At 39.4% G+C, this 24,165-nt stretch overlaps 2 protein-coding genes across 2 annotated transcripts in view; both read right to left on the bottom strand.

The window, feature by feature from the left end:
* Positions 1–12,117, bottom strand: part of grm6b (glutamate receptor, metabotropic 6b) — a 21,145-nt gene extending 9,028 nt beyond the window's left edge. Inside the window, exons 1-6 of the mRNA XM_024270022.2 lie at positions 11,464–12,117; positions 7,185–7,777; positions 5,352–5,568; positions 1,754–1,889; positions 1,528–1,682; positions 949–1,089 (exon numbers count right to left, since the gene is read on the bottom strand). Coding sequence (XP_024125790.1) covers positions 949–1,089; positions 1,528–1,682; positions 1,754–1,889; positions 5,352–5,568; positions 7,185–7,748 — 1,213 coding nt within the window. The 5' untranslated portion in view covers positions 7,749–7,777; positions 11,464–12,117. The remainder of the gene's footprint in view (positions 1–948; positions 1,090–1,527; positions 1,683–1,753; positions 1,890–5,351; positions 5,569–7,184; positions 7,778–11,463) is intronic.
* Positions 12,118–12,253: 136 nt separating this feature from the next.
* comtb (catechol-O-methyltransferase b) lies at positions 12,254–22,971 on the bottom strand. The gene is made up of 6 exons (XM_024270024.1): positions 22,755–22,971; positions 18,698–18,869; positions 13,039–13,156; positions 12,770–12,963; positions 12,564–12,695; positions 12,254–12,490 (listed from the first exon to the last, which is right to left on the bottom strand). Exons 2-6 carry the CDS (start codon positions 18,866–18,868, stop codon positions 12,311–12,313), a joined length of 795 nt encoding a protein of 264 aa, XP_024125792.1. The 5' UTR covers position 18,869; positions 22,755–22,971; the 3' UTR covers positions 12,254–12,310.
* Between the last annotated feature and the right edge of the window lie 1,194 nt (positions 22,972–24,165).

Raw genomic sequence — 24,165 nt, forward strand, 5'->3', positions numbered from 1 at the left:
ATTAAAGGCCATAAATCACCAAGAAAATGACTTTTAAAGCCATAAATATTCAACTATATTCTTGTAACTTAACAGATTTTTTTCTTGTAAATTTACGAGATTTTAAGTCGTAATTTCAAGCATTTTGTGCAGCTTCACCATCGGACGCAAAAAATTCACACAAGCGTCTTGAGTTATCTGAGTTTTTGAGACAAACAGGAGGAGTCACAATCTGCGGATTTGGGGAAAAAAAAGCGAATATGCAGGGGAACACTGTCCATTCCTCTCAGTCGTGCTAACACTGAAATCCACCCTAAAGTCTGCAGCGAGACGGGATGACAGGAAGCCACCTGCTCTTTGATTGGACAGTTTGATTTGTGACCATTAAATCATAAAGACGTATAAAGACAGGGGCAAAGTTCACAACCATATACGTTTATAAGAACTGGACATAACAAGTGTTGAGGTCCCCAAAATCAGGCCAGAGCCTTCGCCGTCACTTCCTGATACATCTACAGCCATATTGCAACTGATTGCCGCCCCTCAACAGCGATTAGTCCAAGTCAGTCTGAGTCAGGTCTTTAGAAGAACTTCTGTCACCAATCATAAGGTAGCTTGTTTCAGCTCTTTCTTAGTCCACACCCCTCCCACTGAAAAGCAGCTTAAGGGAATCTGTCAATCAAATATTGGAGGCGGGGCCAGAGGGCATCATATGCTTTTACCAAGGCATCTGATTGGTCAGTTTATAACTTGAATAACTTGCGATAATGAAAAAATATCTTTAAAAAGAAATTAGGATTAGAAAGAATGTGATCATGTCACTACATTGTAAAATAAAAAATCCTATATTGCCCAGCCCTAGACAGATTGATAGAAATATAAATTGCTTCATCAATTAAGTCAAATATCATTACACCCCTAGAAGGCACACGGCAAACCACAGTGAGGTCAGTGTGATGACCGTCTCACCTGTACACTTTCTCCTGCCGGGGTCATACTTTATGCCAGGCCGTGTTAGCTTGCACTTAAAGTCATCCTCCCAGAATTCAGCAAACCAGATGTTTCTCCTGTTGTTTTCCAATGATCTGGAAGTGAAGTACTGGTCGAATCCTGAAGCGTTCGTGATTCATTTTATGGGTTTGACAGAAACAAAAACATCAAAGAGTAAAATCAGAAAAAAAATCAAAAACATCACAAGATCCATCTCTGTCTTACATCCATGCTCATGCTCATGTTTATTAGTTTAGTTTGCCATTTGTACTGTTAACACAATATACAATAGAAACAACCAATCAAAAAAGGAATAGCCAGAAGCTTATGAAGCTCATTCAATGTCTTTCCTTGAAAACTCAATAATTCCCACGCTGATCAGTGTGACAAAGAAATAGATACAATAAAAAAAAGCAATTATTAAACAGTAAAGAAAGTAAATCAAATCCTTTTACATATGTGTATTGTAACCATTTATACATTTATGTTTTCAACTGTTTTTAAACCGCATCTCTAAAGGAATTTGACTCGAATCTTGGATTCAGTTCACTCTCCTACCGTCAATAGAGGCTCTTTTGGGCAGAATGGTGACAGCTCCCTCGGCTACCTCCTCCTGGTTTTCTATGGGGGAGCTTTTGGCCCCCCAGCTGTCAGATCCCACAAAGAGGAAGTGTCCCGTCAGGTTGGCTTTTTTTGCAGCTTGCAACACCCGCCTGAAATGACATAAGATGTCCATCCCACTGTCTAAGTAAACATATTTCTGGCACAGGAAAGGTCCACTCACTTGATGTCATCCTCGTTGGCAAAGATGATGACCCCGCGAGCGTTGGAAGTCTCCATGAGTCTCTTGATGACCTTCTCAAACTCTCCTGGTCTGGGTTCTCTGGGGATCCTTATAGACTGGGCAATGCACAGTCCCCCTGGACCAAAAAAACGTGATCATCCATGGTGGGGTTTTTAGGATCTACAACATTTATGAAATAATCTAAAATAGAAGGTTAATTGTCTCTGCTCAGCATTTGAAGCATTCTGTGGCGTATCGTGACTAAAAGCTTTGCTGCACATCAGAAGGTCCTGGACTGTGTAATGTGATGATTAAAAATTCAAAACTAAGAGTGTGGAGTTCCATGAAGAGATCTGAGACTCGTGCTAACATGTCATTGTCTAGCGGATGCACTGTTGTAGCTCTTAAACTGGCATGCAAATGTTTGTGCTGCAGCACTAAACACAGGTTTGCGTGCTTTTGTTTTTTTTAGTACACCACCTACAACAGTTTTGCAGTTGAACTCATGCGCATGACTTCAACCGCACTAAAAGCTTTTGGTCAACTGTGAGGTTCTGTAAGTTCTGCCGATGGCAATTTTGTGAAGAAACACTGTTTGCTCCTGCAGATTTTTGCATTTCTCAAATATGTTTCGACTATTAAGATCCAAAAGAATATATTTTGACAGCTTAGTTAGACAGAAAATGAGGATTTTGGATGAACATTTGATTTTTTTAAGAAAATATATCTCTCAAAACCTGTGAAACTCATTGTTAAACCTGAAAATGAAAATTCTGAAACTTAGAGCATGAATGAAATAGCTTTTTGAAAAATACTTTGTCTCTGTGAGGTTATTTTTGAAACATTTGATCTATTCAGACAATGTGTTAAATATGTTTTAACTATTTCCAAACTGATACACATCCAGAACATTTGTTTTTAAAATGTATTTAATTGGCTCCAGGATCTCTTGTTTGGGTGTCTTAGATCTTTCAGCCTTACTAAGGGACTGAGGTAGAGCGGTCAACCTCCGACTGGAAGGTCACAAGTTCCGTTCCTGCTCTGCACACATATATGTATGTGAATTAAGTGTCCTTGAGCAGGACACTGATCCCCACAGTAAAGTGCCTGTGTGTGGCACTAAACTTTGGAACAGGATAAATAATGAGCTCAAACAATGTTCAAATATCCAAAAAATTTAAGAAAATGTACAAAGAAACTCTAATTTCACAAAATTAAGACAAGAGGAGTTAAAGATCAACTGCCGTTTGAATAAATTCCAAGTACGTGGATGTGTAATCAAAGCTCTGTAAATAGCAACATATGATTATTACACTGTATAATGTTAATGAACATTGAGATGTTTTAATTACAACAATAAGCTATTGATTGTCTTTGCTTGATCTGCAATGTGTAGCAATAATTAATGGGTTAATGTGATAAATGTGTTACATATTGGTTACTTAAAGTCATTAATAATTACAAAAAAGATGTAAGAATTCTGAGGATAATCAATATACACTATTTTATTATGTGAAAACTTGATCTGCATTGTGTAGGAATGATTTCTGGAAAAATATGAAACTGTTTTCTGATGATAATCATTGAGTATTACATATGTGTCACACGACATGTGATTCATTTTATTGTTTGCTGAAATCATGAAAGAATGAAAATAATCAATAATTAACAAGCATACATTTTGCTACCTGAAAAAAAATCTTGATCTAATCAGAATCCGATTATGAAAACTATGCAAAACTGTTAAATTAAGTCACTCAGTAGGGATGTTATTCTATAAATTCACTTCCTCCCACTCCTTTTCAAGCAATAAATCAAGATGCTTGACCTTAGTAAATAATAACTATATTTAATAAATGGCCCTGAGACAGACTGGCGACCTGTCCAGGGTGAACCCCGCCTTCGCCCATCAGCGGCCGGGATAGGCTCCGGCACCCCCGCGACCCCGAAAGGGACAAAGCGGTTAAGAAGATGGATGGATGGATATTTAATGAATCAAATCCGATCAAAGTATGTATTCGTTTTTTAATCAATTCATTTCATTATTTCTGTAAAGAGTTTGATTTTTCTCTTGTATTGTCTGCAATTAGTGCTTGAAATTAACCAAATCAATCAAATCAAAGTTAAAAATGTCTTGCATTAAACTTGGTTAACGCAGTTTATCAGGATTTAGCAAGACATTTATTACTTTTTTTTGCATAAGACTAGGCAAGTTTTGACTGTTTTTAGGTTTTATAACTAGAAAATACTAATAAAAAGTAATTTAAGTTTGACAAGTATGTTAAAAAGTGAAATCAAAACACCAAAAAGGAAACAAAACCTTGTTCACAGTTTCACATAGACTTCAGCTCAAATTTTGTCTGCCTTAACCCTTTAAAGACTCACTCCAATTGGCGTTTTTGGTGTTTTTAACATGTTTTTGAGACACTTTTTCTGATTATGGAGGACATATATAAAGACATTTTAAGTTGAAAATGGCTTTTCTGAGTTTTTTCTTCTTTTTTAAAATTGCAATTGTTGTAAGTCAGGAGAAGATGAAAAAATGCCATTGGAAAAAGTGTGTTGCAGTGGCGCAGCTGCCGCAGCTCCGCTCCATTCTGATGCATCCACTTGCAGACAAATAGATCCATGTACATCTTTGTATTCCTCATCTGAGATGGAATCTGCCTCAAAACTGTACGACTGGACAGCTTCCACATTGTTGCTCGCCATTTTGCTGCACCAGTAATGTTATGTTGGGGTTGTGATGGGCTTTATGCTGTCAACAAAGGGATGATGGGAATTTAGGGACGGGCAACAGTCCCACCCACACCCCAGAGGGGATGAACTTGTGCCGCACTGCAGAAACTAAGCGTTTTGATTTTGGATAAAAATGGCATAATCATTGATTAAAGAACACTGGGAACATTTTTACCATCAATCAAAAAAGTGGGACTATAAGACATGGCGTCCACATCTGGGGGGGGGTCACATTTTGGGTTGGATTACTCCAGCAGTTAATTCTGCTTAACTGGGGCTCTACATGTGTAGAAGGTTAGCTCAAATATTAGCTGGTGTCTTAAGAGGTTAACCCTTTAACACCAGAGCTCCAGTGTTTATTCACTTTGATTTATTGTAACTTTCAATCGCTAATGTCATTCCAGTGGATTTTAAAGGAGAAAAGCGGCTCAATGAGCCGCTTTTCTCCTTTAAAATCCACTGGAATGACGTTGTTAACGGTTGAAAAGTTACAGTATATTGAATATTTTGCATTTAAGCGTTATTGACGCCTCAGATGTTAAGGTTTAAACTAAATCTATGTCTTTCCCATTAACTCTTGGACCGTTCGCCTCATTAGACTTCATGACTAAAAACCACATTTATGCAAAATGTACCTGCAAACCCGTGCTGGCAGCCACAGATGTATTAGTTTCAGTGACATTTAATCAGAACTGTAGTCACATCATTGGAGCTTTTAAACCTATACGATGATTTTCCCTTTTGATCTTTGAGTATTAAAGGATTGCTCACTCCTGTTTCAGCCTTTTAATGAGCAGCAACGGTGCAGCTCGATGAGTAATCCCTCATTGTTGTTGCAGTGAATTTACGTTGGTCCAACCTGCTTCTCTGGAGATCTGCAGAAAGGCGTCCACGCCGCTCTCTCCATAGTTGCCCTCCGAGGCCAAAGTGGACACATAGTTCCAGCCCATGGCTTTGACGATGTCCACCATGGCCTGGGCCTGGTAGGAGTCGGGAGGGACCACTCTGGAGAAGAACTCGTAGCGGCTGTTGTCGCTCAGCTCCGGGGCCGTCGAGGCGTAGCTGATCTGGGGGATCTGAGGAAGCGAAAGGGTCAGCGGTGACGAAAAACAAAGGACGCGGCTGATTATTAGGCCAATACGTAAATCAGAAGGTGAAAGGACTGACAAGCAGAGGCAGTGAGGCATGTCAAAAGATGATGCACCACTTACTCACAGAGCGCCTTCACCTCCTGAACAGAGAAACAGAACAAAGTTCCTCTGTAAAAGCTTTTGTTTAGACTAAAAAAGGGACAAGGAGATTAATTTACTAATGTGCTACTTCTTTAATGACACAGTTATGTCTCTATGCTGAACCTGCTAATACCAGTGCCCCAGTGTGGCTTAACATCAGCCCTCTCCGGGGGATGATGAGGAAAAGGTAAACACAAGGGGTGGAAAAGGGAGAAGGAGAGAGGAGCGAGAACCATTTCACAGATTATCTGGAAGGATTAAAGGGATTTTAGGCAAATTATGTTAAGCACAGAGGAGACAGAGATCGAGAGACTAGAAAAAGGTTAGCAGTTCTCAGCTGTAAGCCATACAATATATTTAATTCTGGTGGCCACATGCAGCTGAAAATTGCTCGCCTGTCATCAACTTAATTCTTACGGTAGGTTCCAGACCTGCCAGGAACTGGGAGTTTCTACTTCTGTATCGAGATGCAAATATTTTCAGACAAATATGCAAATAATCCTCTAAATTAATCCTGCAGGAGTCTCTGTGTGATGATCAATGACAACACTGTTCTTGAGTGACTAGTTTCATTTGGTGCAGCATTTATTTGCACAAACTAAATTAAATGGAAGTTTTGGCTGCTATGAAACATAACCAAATGTTCGATTTGAGTGTCTCCAGACTAAGAACCAATACTCAACGTATAGCGAGCATCAGACTAACTGCAGTTAAGAGAAATGCACATATGGACGACGGGAGCAAGAACATCATTTAGCTAAATCTACTCTCCCCAGGTCATAAGTTTCTCTTATCCCAGAAGCGACGTCATCCTGCCGTCCTGATGCTCTATTTTCAGCCCCGGTCCCCGAGCTGCTGAGAGGAGCTTAGTGGAGGTTGTGATGCATAATTCTGTAGTTAACATCTGCCTTGTTTGCAAGCTGCCTCTTCTTGATTCTTAACTCAGCAGGCTCACCAAAGGAGCGGTGCAACAAGTCCAATTTGAAAAGGTTTCCAGACCTGGTCGGATAAGTTGAAATGAATTAGCAGTAGTTGATGGTGTACACCAGTGTAATGTCAAATCCTTCTCAGAGGCCAGTCAACTGAACAAAACCAAGCGTACACACGACGCGGATTAGCCTGCAGAGGCCATTGATGACAACTGACCCACATGTGTCGTCGTTCCTGATGAGCAGCAGGATGATGACTTAAGTGCCTCAATGAGATTTTATTGGGAACATTTAAAGGTGTGTTTAATAATTAAGGCAACCGAGCTATCTTAACCTAACAAAATAAGCACATGGATTCAATCAGACAGAAAACCTTTAAAAGATTGTTTTCTCATGTAAAATGCTTTAACTTAGAAATGTTCCACTAAATCATGAGAGTATCCAATATCTTTATCCTCAGATTTAGATTTTCTGTAAGCTTTCTACAGATATCCATAAATATTTTTGCCTGGTCATTTATAGAAGTCTTACCGCAAAGAGCCGGAGAACGTTGGCGACCATGATGGATACGGAGCTCCCTGACGCCCCGATCACTCCGACCACCCTCTCGGGTTTGGGGATGATGGGAGGCTCTCCGTTTGAGCAGCGCACGTCGGAGTTGTCCTTCTGAATCAGGGCTTGGACAAAGGTGAGAGACTGCTCCAGGGCGTAGGTGTCCCTGGAGCAGGTGTCCAGGATCCTGGCCCCAAGAGTGATGTTGGGCAGCAGGTCGGGGTCACTGTTGATCTGGTCCAGGGCGTACAGCATGGCCTCCAGTCTGTGGATCCCCTTCTCTCTCTTGATCTCACCGCAGGGAACCCCCACAGGCCCTCGAGAGTGCATGGGGAAGAGCCCTCCCAGGGTGATGTCCCCTTCGATTTTGATGGATTGAGGCTGGGTGCCCTGTTGGGCTTCGGAGACAGAACCGATGCCCACTGACAGAACCCAGAACAGCTGAAGCCATGTCTGGTATATCAATGAGACACCGATCCAGAGGGATAAAGGGCGAGAAGGCGCCTCTGGTGACATGATGCTGTCCAGCAGAGGTTCTGACATCTCCAGGCCGCTGCCTCTACCTTTGACACCTGAAAAAGCAGAGACAGGCTGCTAACTCACCACAAATTCACTTCTGTTTTTTCCAGTTGTATTCCATTTTTGCAGATGTTAAACTCCAAATATTCCCACAAAAGAAGGAACGCTTTGCTCTTCCTTTGTTTCTGTTTTTTTCTCCCCAAAAATCCCTGAGACATTGTCTCTTGAAATATTTATAGGCTGCAGAACACTTTTGTGGTTGTAGCAGTGAGAGAAGAGTTTAGATGTGTGTCCATTTTTGCACTACAACTTACATTATTTTAGTTTTTTTTCACATAACTCCTCAGTTATTCAAAATTATAAGCGTAAAGGTATTTTGTAAATTTGCTAAATGTACTACAGCTGAGCTTTGGTGCATCCTCCATCTTTTAAGGTACAGTAGAATAGCAAAACCACCAGAATTTAGACTCTTTCATATTAATTTAAATCTAAAGTTGCTTTAACATGACAAAAGTTGTAGCAATTGTAGTAAGCGCTGTGTGATTAAAGAAATAAACCTCTTTAAAGACTTGAAGAACCACATCAATAAAAAATGTGTTTTTAACATGTTCTTGTAGCATTTCTCTCATAGTGGAGGACACATATATAATAATTAAAGGTTAAAACTGCATTTCTGAGTATTTCTTTATTCAAGTTGTGTTTTGTTGGTTTAATAAAGCTAAGATTTGTGATGTAACAACTGTCAAAGTCTCCCTTCTCCACCACAATTCTGATGCATCAATTACAGACAAATAGATCCATTAACGTCTTCATTTTCCTCGACTCCTTCCATCTGGATCAAACTGTGCGGCTGGATAGCTCGCATATTGCTCTCCATTTTAGCTAAGCTAATGCTAGCTCGGGCTTGTGAGGTGCGATAAGTTATTGAGAGGCAGAGTAAATAAAGGGCTGATGGGAAATTAGAGCCGGAGAACTTCCATGCCAACAGAGGCAAATTTCTAATAAACACCTGCTGCTTTAAATATGTCTAAAAAAACAACAGTCTTTTTGGTTTTGGTTAGTAACAGCATACTTAGTAATTATTTGGTCATGTAATTCAAGTTTTTTTTTACTTTCTTCATCTCCTTAATACTTTGAAAATCAGAAATGATCTCCATCCAGGTGATGCAGTCAAATCAGTTCTTTGCATTTTTTAACTCAAGGTTAGACTCCAAAATACTGAGATTTTTGGTTAAAAAAAATGGTTAAAATTTTTAGCTTCTCTTCCTTGGCTGTTTATTTAAAGCAGAATTGATTTCAAACTTTAAGCAAAAGAGATCCATTTTATCTGAAAGACCTCACAGTGTCATGTTTCCTAAAGAAAGTGTTTTATAAAAAACATATTAATAACATCTCAAAATAAAAGGAAAAATGACCAGAGTTTCACCCGCCTTCACTTGGCAGTAGGTGGCTGCAGACTCCTGTATCCCCGTGACCTTACACAGGACAGTTTCAGAGGAAGACAGAATGGCTAGAAGAGAATCCTGCGCCTTTGGCTAACAAAACCTGACTTAAAATCGTCTTTTTTGAAATTGTTGAGGTCAGCCTGGGTGACTCTGCCAACACATCAGCTGTGCTTTTCTGTGATGCTCATTCATCCAGGATAGCTCCAAAGCAGAAAACCTTTTTTAGGGTCATCTGTGCTCAGTTATTAGTTGAAGACATTTCACCTCTTGTTCAAGAGGGTTTCTCAATTCTAAAATAAACTTTTAACCCTTGTGCTATCGTTGGCATGTTTTCATTAAAAGTGGGGCAGGCTTAAAAGAGTGTGTTGAACTTGAAATTTTTTATCTTCACTGGTGTCCATGGCAGACCTAAAATCCTCTCCTTGTTTGTCATGGGAGAATCACACACATCATTGTAAGGGTGGGGTCATCTGGACCCCATAAGAGAGCACAAGGGTCAAGAGAGCTGATTTTTATTAATTGTATTATTATTACATAAACTACAGATAAAAGAAGCCGTCTTGATTGAGAAAGTCTCTCTGAAAATATCTTTGACTTACTAACAGTGCTCAAGAACTTTGTAAAAACATTATCATTAATTGAGCTGATATACAGTTTAGATCCCAAGCATCTTATTAGTGTAACTTTTTTCTCACCTTCCTACTGTAGATATTTAGCTTTCTTTGTCATACTTTTACTGTGACATGTATTTATTTATTTATTTATTTTTGTAGAGTTGCAGATGTTCCAGTGTTTTTGCCTCAGTGTCTCTGCTTTCCTCTCAGATTCCAACCAATCATAGCAGGTAGTTTTTCTAACTCGTTCTGTTTTCTTGTTATTCTTCCATTTGGAAAAATGTTTTTCTCTCTGCAGTCACATCTGTTTCCTCAGAAATTACATTCAAAACTCCTACATGAAATCTGTTTCTGTCGCTCATATTTTCACAATTATCATTAAGATAATGTTAAGACAAATCTTGACTTATTGGAATTATCTGGACTTATTTGTACTATTTGTATGTTTTACAAGAACTTGGGTGGTTAAAAATGTACATCATTTTGATTTGTTTGAAGTTTTTTTCTTTTTTGTGAAGCATTCTGGTCCACAGATCTCATTAATCACATTTTTAACTAGCTGGTAAACCAGTATGGTCATGGCTGAATCATTCTGTGGAAACCAGTCAGGGCTCCTAGAAGCTTTTTTAAGTTAAATTTAAGAATTTTTAAGACTTTTATAATACCATGCGTGCGTATCTAAAATTAAGGCAAATTTCTCGATTTACCAGCCATACGAACAAAGACAGAGGAAGTCCTTGAATTTCAGAACAATAATTTCTTAAACAAACAAAACCGTACTTTTGAAAGTGAAATACAAAAAAAAAAAAATGGGAAAAACATAAAAAACAACAATTTTTAAGGCTCAAAATTTAAGATTTTTTTAAAGCGTTTATAGGCATTATTTCCACATGTAATGCTTTTAAGACTTTTTAAGACTGTAAGAATTTTTTCAATCTGTGAAGAATTATTATACTTTCCAACTTGCTCAATTAATAATAATAATAATAAAAAAAAAACAATAAATCAGATAAATTGTGAGATAACTTTTATTTAAACTCAGTAATAGTAGTGTTGTCACCAAACTGAGCCTTGAAATTCAGAAAAGAATCTGTGAAGACTCTTAAATTCAATTTTTTACTGACACTTTTTTTTCCCTTTAGGTAAATGTCTCTGACAATAAGAACAAGAGATATGAGCAAAGAAATGATGAGAAAGATTAGAGACCTTTGTTCCTTTCAGCAAATTAAGACACATCTAAATGTTCAAATTCCACGAAAAAAAAATTTTGCCAACTTATAAAGCTGAAGGTGAAGAAAACAAAATCTGCCTTTTTTTCAATGAAGAGTTTTCAGACATCCTGCAGGGATGACACGGGCTGAACGCTGGAAGCTTTTACCATGCAGAGCTGAGAGCCAGGGATGGAAAAACATTATTAATTTTGCAAAACAAAAAACATCACGTAAACTGTCGCAGTACTTCATGCTCCAGAAGCTGGAGTGGGTTAATTTTATCTGCAGACAGGACCACCGGTTTCTATCCAGCTGTTGGAAAATACTCGATAAAACAAAAAATGTTGATCATTTTTTCTTTTTTGTTAAAACGTGTGGAGCATCTTTGAAAATGTGTTGAGGAAAAAAAAAAAAGAAAACGCTGCACAACTGTTGCAGACGTAATCCCTTGAAAGCTATGAAGTCTTACCTGCCCATTCTTCATGGATCGCTCTGGTTTTCACCCCCTCGTCACAGGAGCTCCTCCAACTATTGTCCTAAATGTCTGCATTTATTTGAAGTCCAGCTCCTGAAGTAAATCTTCAGTCATCCCAAAGAGTCTCCTGTTCAGCATCGGAAATAAGCTGAACTCCGTACAAATGACGGTTTGAGTAAAAATTAAAATAAAAAAATCTAAAGATCAAATGCAAAGAAAGGGCTTTCGGCTGTCTGGGTTTTGTGGCAGAGCCAGGGAGAAGTGCAACATTACAGCAGTGAGATTCCACAAATCACTGCCAAATCCCTTAAAAGCTCTCCCTCTCTGTGGCTCCTTCTCATCTGTCCCCTCCCTCCCTCCTCGCCGGGTCTGCCTCTCTCTGGTGAACCCTTGCTCACTCTCTCAGCGCACTAATGGCCTCAGATTGGGATTATCATGCAGGCGTCTGTGAAGAAAGGTGGACCGGCCCGTCCTCTTTTTTTTATTTTTAATACAGCTGAAGCAAATGCTGAACGGCTCCGCTCTGTCACTTTGAGAGATTAGAGGAGCAGCAATTTGATTCTTCCCTCTCTCTACCATCAACACACCAACCTCACTCTCACAATCCCGTCAACACGGACACAATGGTGGAGAAAATCAACCAACAAAACCGAAATTCTGCAACACATCAGCTAAAAGGATCAGATTTCCTGAGATCAGTTTGCAGCTCATCTGTCAATTATAAGCTTGGATGACGAGCGATCTGAGCGCATCCCGTTTTCGGAATAAAAACAGGTAACAACAGTTTTTCTTTCCCAATTCTTTTCTTTTTTATTATTTCAAGCTACTAGAAAAACTTATTTCATCCCAAGAAGACAGATTTCTCTAAGCCGTCCTCTACTTTCGTGTACTCCAGGTGAGATTTGAAGTACCGGCTTTCATACTGAGGGCTGTTCCGAATGTACTCCAGGTAATCTGGAGTTCCCGGGCAGATGACGTTGTCTGCCAGCAAGATGGTGCCTTTCCTCAGGAGGCCACACTTCTGAAAAGTTGAAGAAAGCCAGGTGAGCATGACGGCGGAGGAAAACCAGGCGTTCGATCCGACACCAACTCACCTCCAACAGCTTCGTGTCAGGAAGATAGCGGTCTTTCCAATGATCCAAGAAAACCAAATCAAATGTGTTCACCCCAAACATCTCCTTCATTTTGGGGATCAAGTCTCCAGACGCTCCTTCGACTAAATTAATCTGATAAAAAAGAGCAGTTTATAGTTGTAGATAATTTTTTCCATACATACACAACTTATTTCCTAATATTTTACCTTATCCTGCAGCCCTGCCCATGCAATAACCTGCCGAGCGATCTTAGCATAGTCTGGATTAAACTCAAGAGTTATGAGTTTGCTGTGTGGTGGCAGCAGACTGGCAATGCGCACTGTGGAGTAGGCACAGTAGGTCCCCAGCTCCAGCACAGTGGTGGGGTTTGTCTCAGACACTACAGAGTCCAGAATGCAACCTGCAGTCAAAAAAAAAAAACTTCATCAGGTGAAAGCATGTTCATGTGGAGGAAATGCTATCAACTAATAAGTACCTTTTTCATCCCCCACATTCATGGCCCATTCCTTCTGTCTGCAGAACTGATCGATAGCGCTGACCACGCTGCGAGGGTCCCCTCTAGTGGCGTTTTTCTGTACTGCAGCCAGAAGCCGCTGATGAAAGACAAGATTGTTTTAGAAAGCTGGAAATGATCCAGTTAAAATTACACACTACAACATTTGGGGTAAAAACACTCCTTCAGATAACAAATGGTCTATTTGGATTCTTTCATTAAATGGAAAAATGTTACAACATAAAATAGCTTACTGGAATAAAAGAAACGTTGCCCTCCTGAATGTAAAAAAACTGTTTAAATCCAGTCTGATTGTTTTACAACTAATATGACGATTTTTTAATACTTATTTGTATTTATTTATTTAGCACAAATAAAAGAAACATACATGCTAATAGTATACAAAAAAGCATAAAATTATACATATGTTTGTGTAAAAACAAGGTCATGTGAAGGGAAGTGGAGGAAGACTCCCACCCACAGATAAACGAAAGAAATAAAAAAACACAACGAAAGTAATACTATCAAATAAAGAAAAAATGTCTTCATTTTTTTACTGCCCATTTTATAGATCCATACGGTATGTACTTTAATGACAATACAACAGTAAGTATTTTGATAATTGTATTGAAAATTGTTCTCAGTTGTGTTTGTTTAGTGGTAGATGTAATTTTGGAGCCTGTCTGGTTGAAAAGTGGTGGATTTGGTGATTAAAGGCAGAATAGTTATTTACACGGAACTGAAATTATAAAGAACATGGAATGCAAATTTACAGGTGAACAATGTATTGATGTTCAGGAATATCAGATTATTGAATAATGGAGCAGTGGTTGCATTCCATTTTGAGTACATTATAATTCTGATAATTTAATTTTTTGTAAAAGAATTAAGGATTTAGTGTAAGTGAGTTCTGCAAATACACCCCCAAATGATGTTATAATAGGACAATTAGTGATAAACCAGATATTACAAAGTTAAAAGGCATTTTTGTTGTGTCATTTTTTAGAAAAAATTCCTATAGACTTTATCATTTTCTTACATACATATTCAATGTGTTCTTTAAAGCCCAGATTTCATCAATCCACACAAGCAAAAATAATGTTTTTGAAACTTTTGCTATACTGAGTGGATTTTTTTGGATAAATATTATATTTTTACTCCAGCTTGACTTGTTTATATTTAGATATAATTTATGTGATAGGAACTATTAGGAAGATCAGTTTAACTTTTTTAATAAGAACATTCATTTTCTCTGGAAAGGGAAAAAAAATCTATATTTATGTTCAACATTGAGACAAAAAAGGCAGGGATTTCCTTTAGGAGATTTAATCAACAAGTGCTAAAGTGCATTTTGGGTCAGTTTAGAAACCCAGAAATCAAGCTGGTTGGTTGTTTTGAACCTTTTAAAGAGTCAGCTGACTCTGAATGTTTAAACTTTGATCCTTTTGAGTCTGCTTCAGTGAAACAATGTTTGGCCAAAAATGCAAAAAATGTCTGAAGTTTAGGGTTTTTTGTTATTTATTACCTTTGAAATATGCATGCAATAACCCCCAAAAGTCCTTCTTCAGTCATAGAAATATTTACAAAACAAAAAAGAAAGAAATTTTAATAAAAATGTTAAACCATTTAATCAATACTGAATTTAATCTTTTACAGTTAGCCTATTAAACCATTTGTTTTTTAAGAAAAAAATAATCAAGCATAATATATTCTATTAATTTCTGTTTTATTCTAATGGGGGTTTGTAGACTCAATCCTGCACGGTTCCTGAGATCAGACAAGATCAGGCACGTCTGGGGCGCCACTCCCAACCACAACCACCAAGATAATACACAGGCCACGTTCTCCTACTTAGCAAGGAACTTACAAAATTTTCTGCAAAGCTTTGATTAAAATTTCTGATTCTACTTAAGTGACAGGGCTCTAAAACCATTTAGGTATTTTCTCTTGTCTTGGTCTGATAAATCTTAAGTCTTTAGCAAAATGGGGATTTTTGTGCACAAACTCTAATAACTAAATATCTATTGACGGAACTAGGTAAGTCCCACAATTACACCCCTATGTACCGAGAAGCAAACAGAGGAGCATTCAACCCCAAAGGTGAACCCAAACCCCGTAGGCGGTCCTTGCTAGATACTCCAAGCAGGTCAGATGCCAACCCAGGACAAAGCACAGAAAAGGACCACACAGTCTGAGGAGGATGAGAGGCGGAGGTCCCCAACAGAAAAAAAAAAAAACATAGTCCAGGACGAGCAGGATCCAAGCACCAAAGCTGGATTCTAGGAAGGAGCCAAAACTATTTTTAAAAAGTAGCTTTTTTCTGTTATCATTTCTGTTCTTCTAGGATACAAATGTAAAATATGCTTTGTGTTTGTGTGATACAGACTGGAGCAAAGTCTGAAACTTGGTTAGGAACCTGTCAGGAGTATTAGATCAGCATCATGTGCAGCACAGTTATAATACACATACTAGGGCCTTGGAATTTTCATTTTTAAGCTGCAACTTACTGTAGAGATTTCACAATACTTCTATAATATCTAATCACTGAACTCAGCGATCACTCAAACCACAAATGCAAGAAACAACTCGTCAGAACTGCATCTACTGACATCCAGAAAGACCTGCAGCCATGCCTGCAGCCTGAGCTTATTTCAGACAAACGGTGAGCTGAAGTGGGAAAATGTTTGCTGCAAAAAACATAAAGCTGATGTGACATTTGCTGCCATCAATACATCCAACTACACTCTGCATGCATGGCATTTGCTAAAACTGGAGACTGAAGAAAACTAACATTTTATGTTTTGTCTTTTTTGTTGGAATATCAGTCAAATAGCAGTTAAATTTGGACTAATTTGGGGGCTTGTTTTATTTTACATTAGAAAACCAAGTAAATTCAGGTGTCAGAAACTTTTAAGACAGATTTGAACCCTCATCCACCACTTGGCAATCAGCTGTTCAACTTCTAGAGCTTCATCCACCATTGACACTAAATCAAAAATTGCTTTGATCCCAACAAATCCACGACTAGAGTACAATTTGTTTTAAAAAGTTGCTTTCTAGTAAAAATACATTGGAAACCCATTTTAGAGATTAAAATCTAACTTTTAACATGTATTTTATGGAGTATCATCTGTTGACGACTCTCTTCACTCTTTAAAAAATGACCAGAAGGGATTTCGAACCATAGACTGTAAAAATAATGGACAAAGCGAGCACTGAGGTCCCCCATTGGAAATGCATTACTTCCTCTCCTCGCGAAAGTAGGCCGCCGCTTTCACCGTCAATTCCTGAAACGGATACCGCCATTTGCAAACAATCTTCAGCGATTGGTCTGAGTCATAGCTGAGTCATGGAATCTACAGGAAGTACTGTCGCCAATTAGGAGTGAGTTTATTGCAACCGTCTGCCTCTTTCCACGCCTCGACCACGAGACCGACCACCTTCAATAACGGCGGCTCGGGAGAATGGCTTTCTAGGTTTCGTTTTGATCACGTGGTCAGAAATCCTCCGGCTCTTTTCTAAATGACGTCGTTCCTGGTTAAGGTTAGGATTACGGTTATGGTTAGGGTTAGAAAAGCAAATTGTTTGTTTGCGGGGCTGTCTGTGATGCTCACGCCTCCACCAGGGGACGTGTCAAACGTGGAAAAAACACATTTTAACACGTTTAGGACCGCGAGTATTATATGCACGCAAAAACACGGTATTTCCCAAATCGTGGCATATGTACGCATTTTACTGAGACTGGGCTGATTGTACAAGTCATTGTTAAAGCCTTTGAGGAAGAACCATTCCAACATTTGATTCTGTCAGCGGTCCTTTTGGATTTACTTACATTTATTCCTTTTTGTCGAGATAAAAGGAGCATTTGGGTGACGCCGCTGGAGAAATGCGCGTGTCCCTCTCGCGCGCGCCGCAGCTTTTCAGTTGTCATTCGCGGCCAGGTTACAGTCTGATCAGATGCACGTGAGAAGCGCGTTCAGCGGTATTTAAAATAAATAACCATCCTAACAAGTGAACAGCTGGATCTTTTTTCTGTTTGAAAATACGACCAGGTCCTTTCAAGTTTGTCTCGCGCTCCTCAGACGGCTGCGTCTAATTCAGGCTGAAGCTGGAAAAGTGCGGCGAAGATTAAACTTTGGTTGGTGATTTTATGGAGGAGCTGTACCATTCCGTATGATACGCAACTTATAATTTATAAGCTACAATCAAAACAGTGAAATAAAGAAAAACGAACGTTAAACAAACAAAAAAGTCCAAAGCACATAACCTCAGAGTGAAATCTATTTCTACAGAGTAAATCCTCATCTAAAAATGTCGACAGCATGCTCCTCTTGTTGTTTTAAACTGCTGCATCGGTACATTCCATTGAGGAAAACAACAGTAGGACAATGATTGGTACATTGTTGAATTGTAAAGTAGGTGTTAAAAGGTCTTCACGGACCCATTGATGAAGTCTGCTCCCATTGGCTACCCGTCATCTGTCAATCAAACCCCCCAGACGTTCGACGTCAGACCCACAAACGCTTATTGAGCCATCTGATTGGTCAATTTATAACTCTAATAACTTGTGATAATGGAAAAAAATCTTTAAAAAAAATTTGGATTAGAAAAAAGAAGTTAAGCAGAAAGCAGCAGAGGAAGAATGATTATTCTGACATATAAAATGACTGAGAAATAACTGTCTGTTTCTCAATGTAAGTCAATGGGACTTTGGCCTTTTTGCAACCCAGTGGTACTTCCTATATGGAACACGGAAGTAGGGGGGCTTGCTCTGTCCAGTTATTTTATATACAGTCTATGTTTTTAACACATTCCTTCTTGTGACAGATTTTTTTTCTCAAAGCTAAAGTAGATGTGGATGCATCCTCGTGCAGTGATTTATTTCTCCTGCAAAGTTTCTTGAAAGTTTTAAAACGCTTTTCATTCAGTTTCACCAAAAATGGGAAATAAATATCTCAGTTGTTTGATTAGTTAAAAAATAGTTACAAAGCTCTGATTTATGTGAACATTTTGGCATATTGGCAATACACAAATTGTCAGGACTGAGGTCTTAAACTGTGTACCTTTGATGAGCCTGTTCTATCAGTAAACTCATATTTCGATCCTGGATTGAATTAACATTCAAACTGTGCACAGAGCAAATAACAAAAATGTAACGTTGAAAAGATATGTCTCCCAAAAGTCTCACAGCATTGGTTGCAAATTGCAATTTTATGAGCAAATATCAAACACAAGAAAAGCAAAATATTGCCAGTAGTGCTGCCCAGAAAGTAATCAAAAAGATAGCATCTTTCTCTTTCATAACAGGGTTGTAGATCGTCTAAAGGTGTCTTTTGTGTCAAAACTCCAGGAAATCAAAAATATTTGCAGCTCTTTTACTTGTTTTGGCCACAAATGGTGTTTTGTAAGATATGTGAGAATCCACCTGCTGTGCAGGGATACACAGGAGCAACGGGTCAGCATAATATTTTCTAAGGCCCGGGTACAGCTGGAGCGTGAGCATTTCTTTAGCATTTCCTACAATTTGTGGATCTTTCTACTACTCGAAAGCTACTCGAGTAGCTGTTTAGATCTAAAGGTTTGCAGAGGAACTGAAGCCCTTTATTAGTTGCTGAGATATTATTGTAGATTTACGGCAAACCTGAGGACGAGTGCTTCGCGTCAGCATGTCCAGCATTCCCTCCACAATCTGGTCATGCCAGATGAGCGCCAGTCCCGCGTGATACTGAACAATGAAGGGGATGATCCATCTGTACAGAGCGTACAGGACAGCTGCTCCACCAGTGCAACTGTAAAGAAGAGTCAGCAACATCCTGCAACACATCAATGAAGACCTCCGATGAATACGCAACAATGGTGCATGACAGATCAAAAAGCTCTCCTCTTATTCAGCGTCTTCTTTGTGTCATTTTAATGAGATGGGTATTCACCCTCTTCTTCTTCATTATCTTTCAGCTGCTCTCTTTAGGGATCGTCATGGTGAATAATCCATCTCAATCCAACACCAAAGACTGTCAGGCCTTGTTCCTGCCAGTTCCAACCTCAGCATCATTTTTATCAACATTATCATCGTCTCTCCTCTGAAGATGTACAAACCACTTTAATCTTAATCACAAACTTCCAACATAAGCTCTCCCTCCGATGAGCTGTCAGAGCTGTCCTTCTTAATCTTAGACATCATCATCCTCCTGTCTCTATCTCAGTCATCTACACCTTTCCTTTCATTCTCAATGTCACCTGAAACTTTCCTCCACCCATTCCAACCTGCTTGCAAACCCCTCTTTTCCAAACTCTCTGTTGACCCTGGATCAGGTATAGGCCACTTCTGGCCTTGATGGACACATTCCTGCATGTTTTCCAAAATACCCTACTCCGACATGTTCTAATCGGCTGGACACACCTGAACAAGGTAGTCAGTCATGAGTAGAGCTTGGATATCTGGAAATCACTCAGCAGCCCTCGAGGTCTGGAGTTGCTTATCCCTGCCCTAGATACTTAAAAGTCCTCAATCTTATCCACCTATGCTCCCTGTAATCTCACTATATCGCTTGAGTTCCTCTCATTTACACACAGATACTCTGTCTTGCTGGAGTTGACCTTAATTCCACTCCAATCCATGGCAAACCTCCACCTTTCTTGATGTTCCTCTACCTGCTCTCACTACAGATTACAATGTCATCTGCAAACATCAAGATCCACACAGATTCCTGTCTAACTTCATTTGTCAATCTGTTCATCACAACAACAAACAAGAAAGAGCTCAAAGGCCCACCTCCACCAAGAACTCTTTTGCTTCACCAACAGCACATCTCATCACTGTCTTCCAGCTCTCATAGATGTCCTGAATGACTCGTATGCTCCAGATTTCATCATACAAACCAAAGATTCTCTCTCCGTATCCCATCATAGACTTTTTCTAGATCAACAAAGACACTACATATGAAGCTCATTCTGACCTTCTCTGTTCTTCTTCAGAAGAATCCTGAAAGAAAATATTACATATGTAGTTCCCTTTCATTGCATGAAAACTAGACTATAGCTAACAGATGTCCACTTCTGACCTCAACCTAGTCTCCATATGTTTCCTAACTTCTCTCTCTGCCCAGAAACACTCCTCCCTGCTCTTCTGTCCTTCTTGAGCCAACAGTAGTCTACTTTCTCCAAAGCCACCCCACAACCTTGGTGCAGAAGTAGAGCAGTCAACCTCTGATCAGAAGTTCCTGTCTTGGGAACTGAACTGTGTTCTTGGGAAAGACACTAAACTCCACACTGGGTTTAATGGTTATAGGTTCGTGCCAGTGTTCGACAACAGAGCTGCCACCCTTTTTGAATGTGTGTGTAGGCAGTGGCAGACTTAGTAGTTTGGAGGCTCCAGGTGAACAATACCATGGGGGCCCTCTGCAGCAGTTGTATTAATCATAAAAAAGTCAATTGAATAACTTCTTTACTAGTCCACTTTAAGGGATTGTAAATTAGGGGTGTGTATTAGTAAGAGTCAGGCAACATGATATGTACTGCGATACCCAGCTAGGGTATCACAATACATGCCAGCTGGGGGACTCCAGGAAATCACCTACCCCAGGCAAAGGCGTAATGGTGCATTCGTCCCTGTGTTTGGGTTAATGGGACTGTGACTTGAAAGAATAAAATCTGTTTTTAACATTAAGATGGTGCAAAATATTTACTCATTTGTAAGGGTTTGTTGGGGAATATATAAGCTTGTTTAACAGAGGAAAAACTGGATGTGACCTAGTCTTGTGTCAGAGACAGAGGGATGGAATTTAGCTGTTAGAGCACTAGGAATTCTACTGGAAGACTACTGAGAGCTTTACTGGTAGATCATACCAGATAGACCCAAAGGAGAAATAGATAATGAGACCAGTCAGACAGGATAAAGTAGAAGCATGACCACATAACAACTTTGGGTTGGCTGCCAATGACTTGGGGACTGGGAGGGTAGTCTTGTGACCAGTTGTATGACCAGGTGTTTCTTTGTGTGTTGGGTGACCAGGGAACAACCAGTTCTGTATATAAACTTCTATGTTTGAACACATGGTGTGGTCGTATAGTGGTGCTGTCACCACCCAGAACTCTGTGAAACATTGATCCAATCGTTTATTAAAAAGGTAATTTTGACCTGTGTTTGTTGCTCTTTTCCTCATTAACCAACTCGGGGAGGTGTTCAGGAGAACGACTTCAACAGACTGTAAAGTGATTTGTGCCTTCTAAGAAAGTAGTAAGTCCACCAGAACCCTTTAGTTCAGGTTGTTGATAACCTGGACTGACCGATCCGGGATAAAGGTTCGCTTAATAATTTACACAACTGATTCAGTTTTATGTTGGATCCCCTTCCCAACACAAACTTCTACATTGCTTTTATGGTTGCATTGATGGATGTTTACTAGGGGTGTAGGGAGAATCGATTTGGCGATATATCGCAATATTTCACTTGCCAACGCTTGTATCAATTTTAAATGTTTACAAGATGATTTTTATTGAATTATTTATGAGCAAACGTAGTTCCACGTCTGACTTTTATGTTACATCTAAACCACAGACCACTAGTTGGAAGCACAGCACAAAGCAGCTCTACACCATTGACCAAAACAACAAGATCTCGCGGCGACTAGCGTGTGTTAAATGTTTAGTCAGCCTAGGAGTTTTTGTTGTCATGAGACATGTACTAGTTTTGACTTGGGATTGGTACTAAAGTAAAACGCTGTGCCACGTTGCTGTCAGTATCATATAAAACGTGGCAGGTTCAGAGAAGAACGAGTGAAACAGGAAAGCACATCATTCACGGACACGAAAGTCGTACTGAACTTCATAGCAACAGATTCTATTTCTGTCTGTCATACTCTAAAAAAATGGAGGAATTCGTCCTGATACAGTCTTGGGATATATCATGATGTGTATTGTATTGTGATATAGTGAGATGTGTATCGCGATATGCATTGTATCAGCAGACTCTTGCCAATACACTCCCCCGATGATGCAATATACAATATCTGCATACATTTTCCAGCTGCTGGTTCATGCAGGTCAACATGGGGACACCTTTATTATCTGCAGCCAACTTCTTGAAAAGACTGCTTTTTTAAATCTCCAGCTAGATAAAAAGAGCAAAGAGCACAGCTTGAATCCTAAATAAGCCCCCACTGTGAGAAAGCAGTCTGGAAAAGACCCTCTCTGCAGAAAATAATGTAACTGTGAAAGACCCACGGTGGTTGAAGTAATCCCTTTTGATTTGGAGTTTTAGTTGCATGGCAACTGGCTGGGGGTTAGGAGCTGTGTCACCAAAGGCAGAGCGCCGAGACTTTAACCTTTACTTTGGCGTTCCCTGAACGCAGTACTGAGCTCTGCACGTGAAATGCTGGAGGAAAAAAACGCACGGTTCCTCTTTTAAACGCAGTTTGGGCTCACGCGTTCATACACGTGGCCATTCACTTGTAGATCATTTCAGAGTAAAAGAAAAATAGACTGGAAAAAACTCAAGTTTCCTTGAAAAAATAAAAAATAAAAAATGCATCCCAAGAGCAAATGTTGCGCAACTTCACTAAACAATATCCGAGCTCTTTCCACGTGTGCGTAAAATTACAAAATGAAGAGAAATAAATGTCAGAACATGTACACATAAGAAACAATTAAACATCTTATTTATTCCTTGAAATAAATGCTTCTAATAGAACGGGACTTACTTGTATAGGAGGGTGGGGTTCCCTTCTTCTCCTCTCACCTCCTGTCGCAGCCGGAGGAAAACCGGAGCGTAAAGCCTCCGTTTTCAGGGAACTAACTCCTCCCTCCTCTTCCTTCCATCCCCCTACTCAATGCTGCCATGAATGCGAGCATGCACGGAATGTGCAACGCACCAGTCTGCTGTACAGGGGACACAGTCACACAATGCAACAGAGCAGCTTTTCTCTGCGGGTTTACTGGGGTGAAACGGGGGAGAGCTGCTGCAAACAGATCATGATTTTAATATCATTTCATCAAAAGAATATTTTTTTTATTTTTGGTATATATTTTTATATGGATGCATGTTTTTTCCCCTCTTTCTCCTTTTGGGATGACAGAAATCATTCATGGTGTCATGGAGCTGTCAGGATGCATCTGTTCTGATCTGCACACTGGTCTATTCAGTCAACAACATAGGAAACCTTATTATAACGCTTCATTTTAACAATTCAATTCATATCACAAATTGCTAATAGGATTTTGGTTCATTTTGAACCGATTTACTGTCTTAAAATTGATCCAGAACAGAACAAAAATTCAACCAGTATGACTCAGATCAATACTGCACAGTGCAGTGAAGTTTTCCAGATGCCTTCCTTTCTTTGAAAGATAATCAAGCGTAAATTAAATATGTGTACAAACAAAAATACACCCATTCACATTTGAGTTTATGCCCAGTTTTTCCACATCAAAATAATACAAATTATACCACATTGTATGGTCACGTCTTAGTAAAATTCAAAGTGTTCCACACACTGGGCACTCATTTTTTTGCAGTCATCACATGTTTTATTTAGGTTTCCTGGAAAAGAGAAGAATGAAGGTTAGAAGCAGTAAGACGGAGTCCACAAGTGTGTGAATGAGAGGAACCCAAAAGAGGTTACAGGGAAAAGAGATAAAGCGAGTGTAGGTAGGTTGGAATGGGTGGAGAAAAGTGTCAATGAGCTCAAATGAAAGGAAAGCTGTCCCAAACTGTGTTGAGAGCAGGCATGTTGTTCAGTCTAGAGACAGTGATGAAAAGACAGGAAGCAGAGCTGGAGGTAGATGAAGATGATGAGGTTCTCTTTGGGAGTGAGCAGGATGGATAGGATTAAGAAAGACTCCATCAGAGGGACAGCACGTTAGAGCAGGGGTGTCGAACTCATTTTGGTTCAGGGGCCATATTCAACCGATCTGATCTCAAGTGGGCCGAACCAGTAACATAATGGCAAATAACCTTTGGTCAACTTGTTATCTGTAGCTTTGTTTTTGTCTTGTTTTTTCAGCTGGAAGAAATGCCTCAAACAACTGTTGTGTTCGTGTTTGAATAATCAGGCCATGCAGTTGCTGAATCTTCATGTCTTTTTAATCCGACTTCTTCTGCTGTTTTTACAT

Source organism: Oryzias melastigma, linkage group LG5, assembly GCF_002922805.2.
Source record: "Oryzias melastigma strain HK-1 linkage group LG5, ASM292280v2, whole genome shotgun sequence".
In the NCBI taxonomy this organism is placed as follows: Eukaryota; Metazoa; Chordata; class Actinopteri; order Beloniformes; family Adrianichthyidae; genus Oryzias; species Oryzias melastigma.

Coding starts and splice junctions, on each gene's coding strand:
- comtb (XM_024270024.1), bottom strand. CDS start 18,868: ATGTTGCTGACTCTTCTTTACAGTTGCACTGGTGGAGCAGCTGTCCTG. Junction 13,157..18,697: donor CGCGAAGCACTCGTCCTCAG/GTTTGCCGTAAA, acceptor GTCTTTCATCAG/CGGCTTCTGGCTGCAGTACA. Junction 12,491..12,563: donor CTGACACGAAGCTGTTGGAG/GTGAGTTGGTGT, acceptor TCAACTTTTCAG/AAGTGTGGCCTCCTGAGGAA.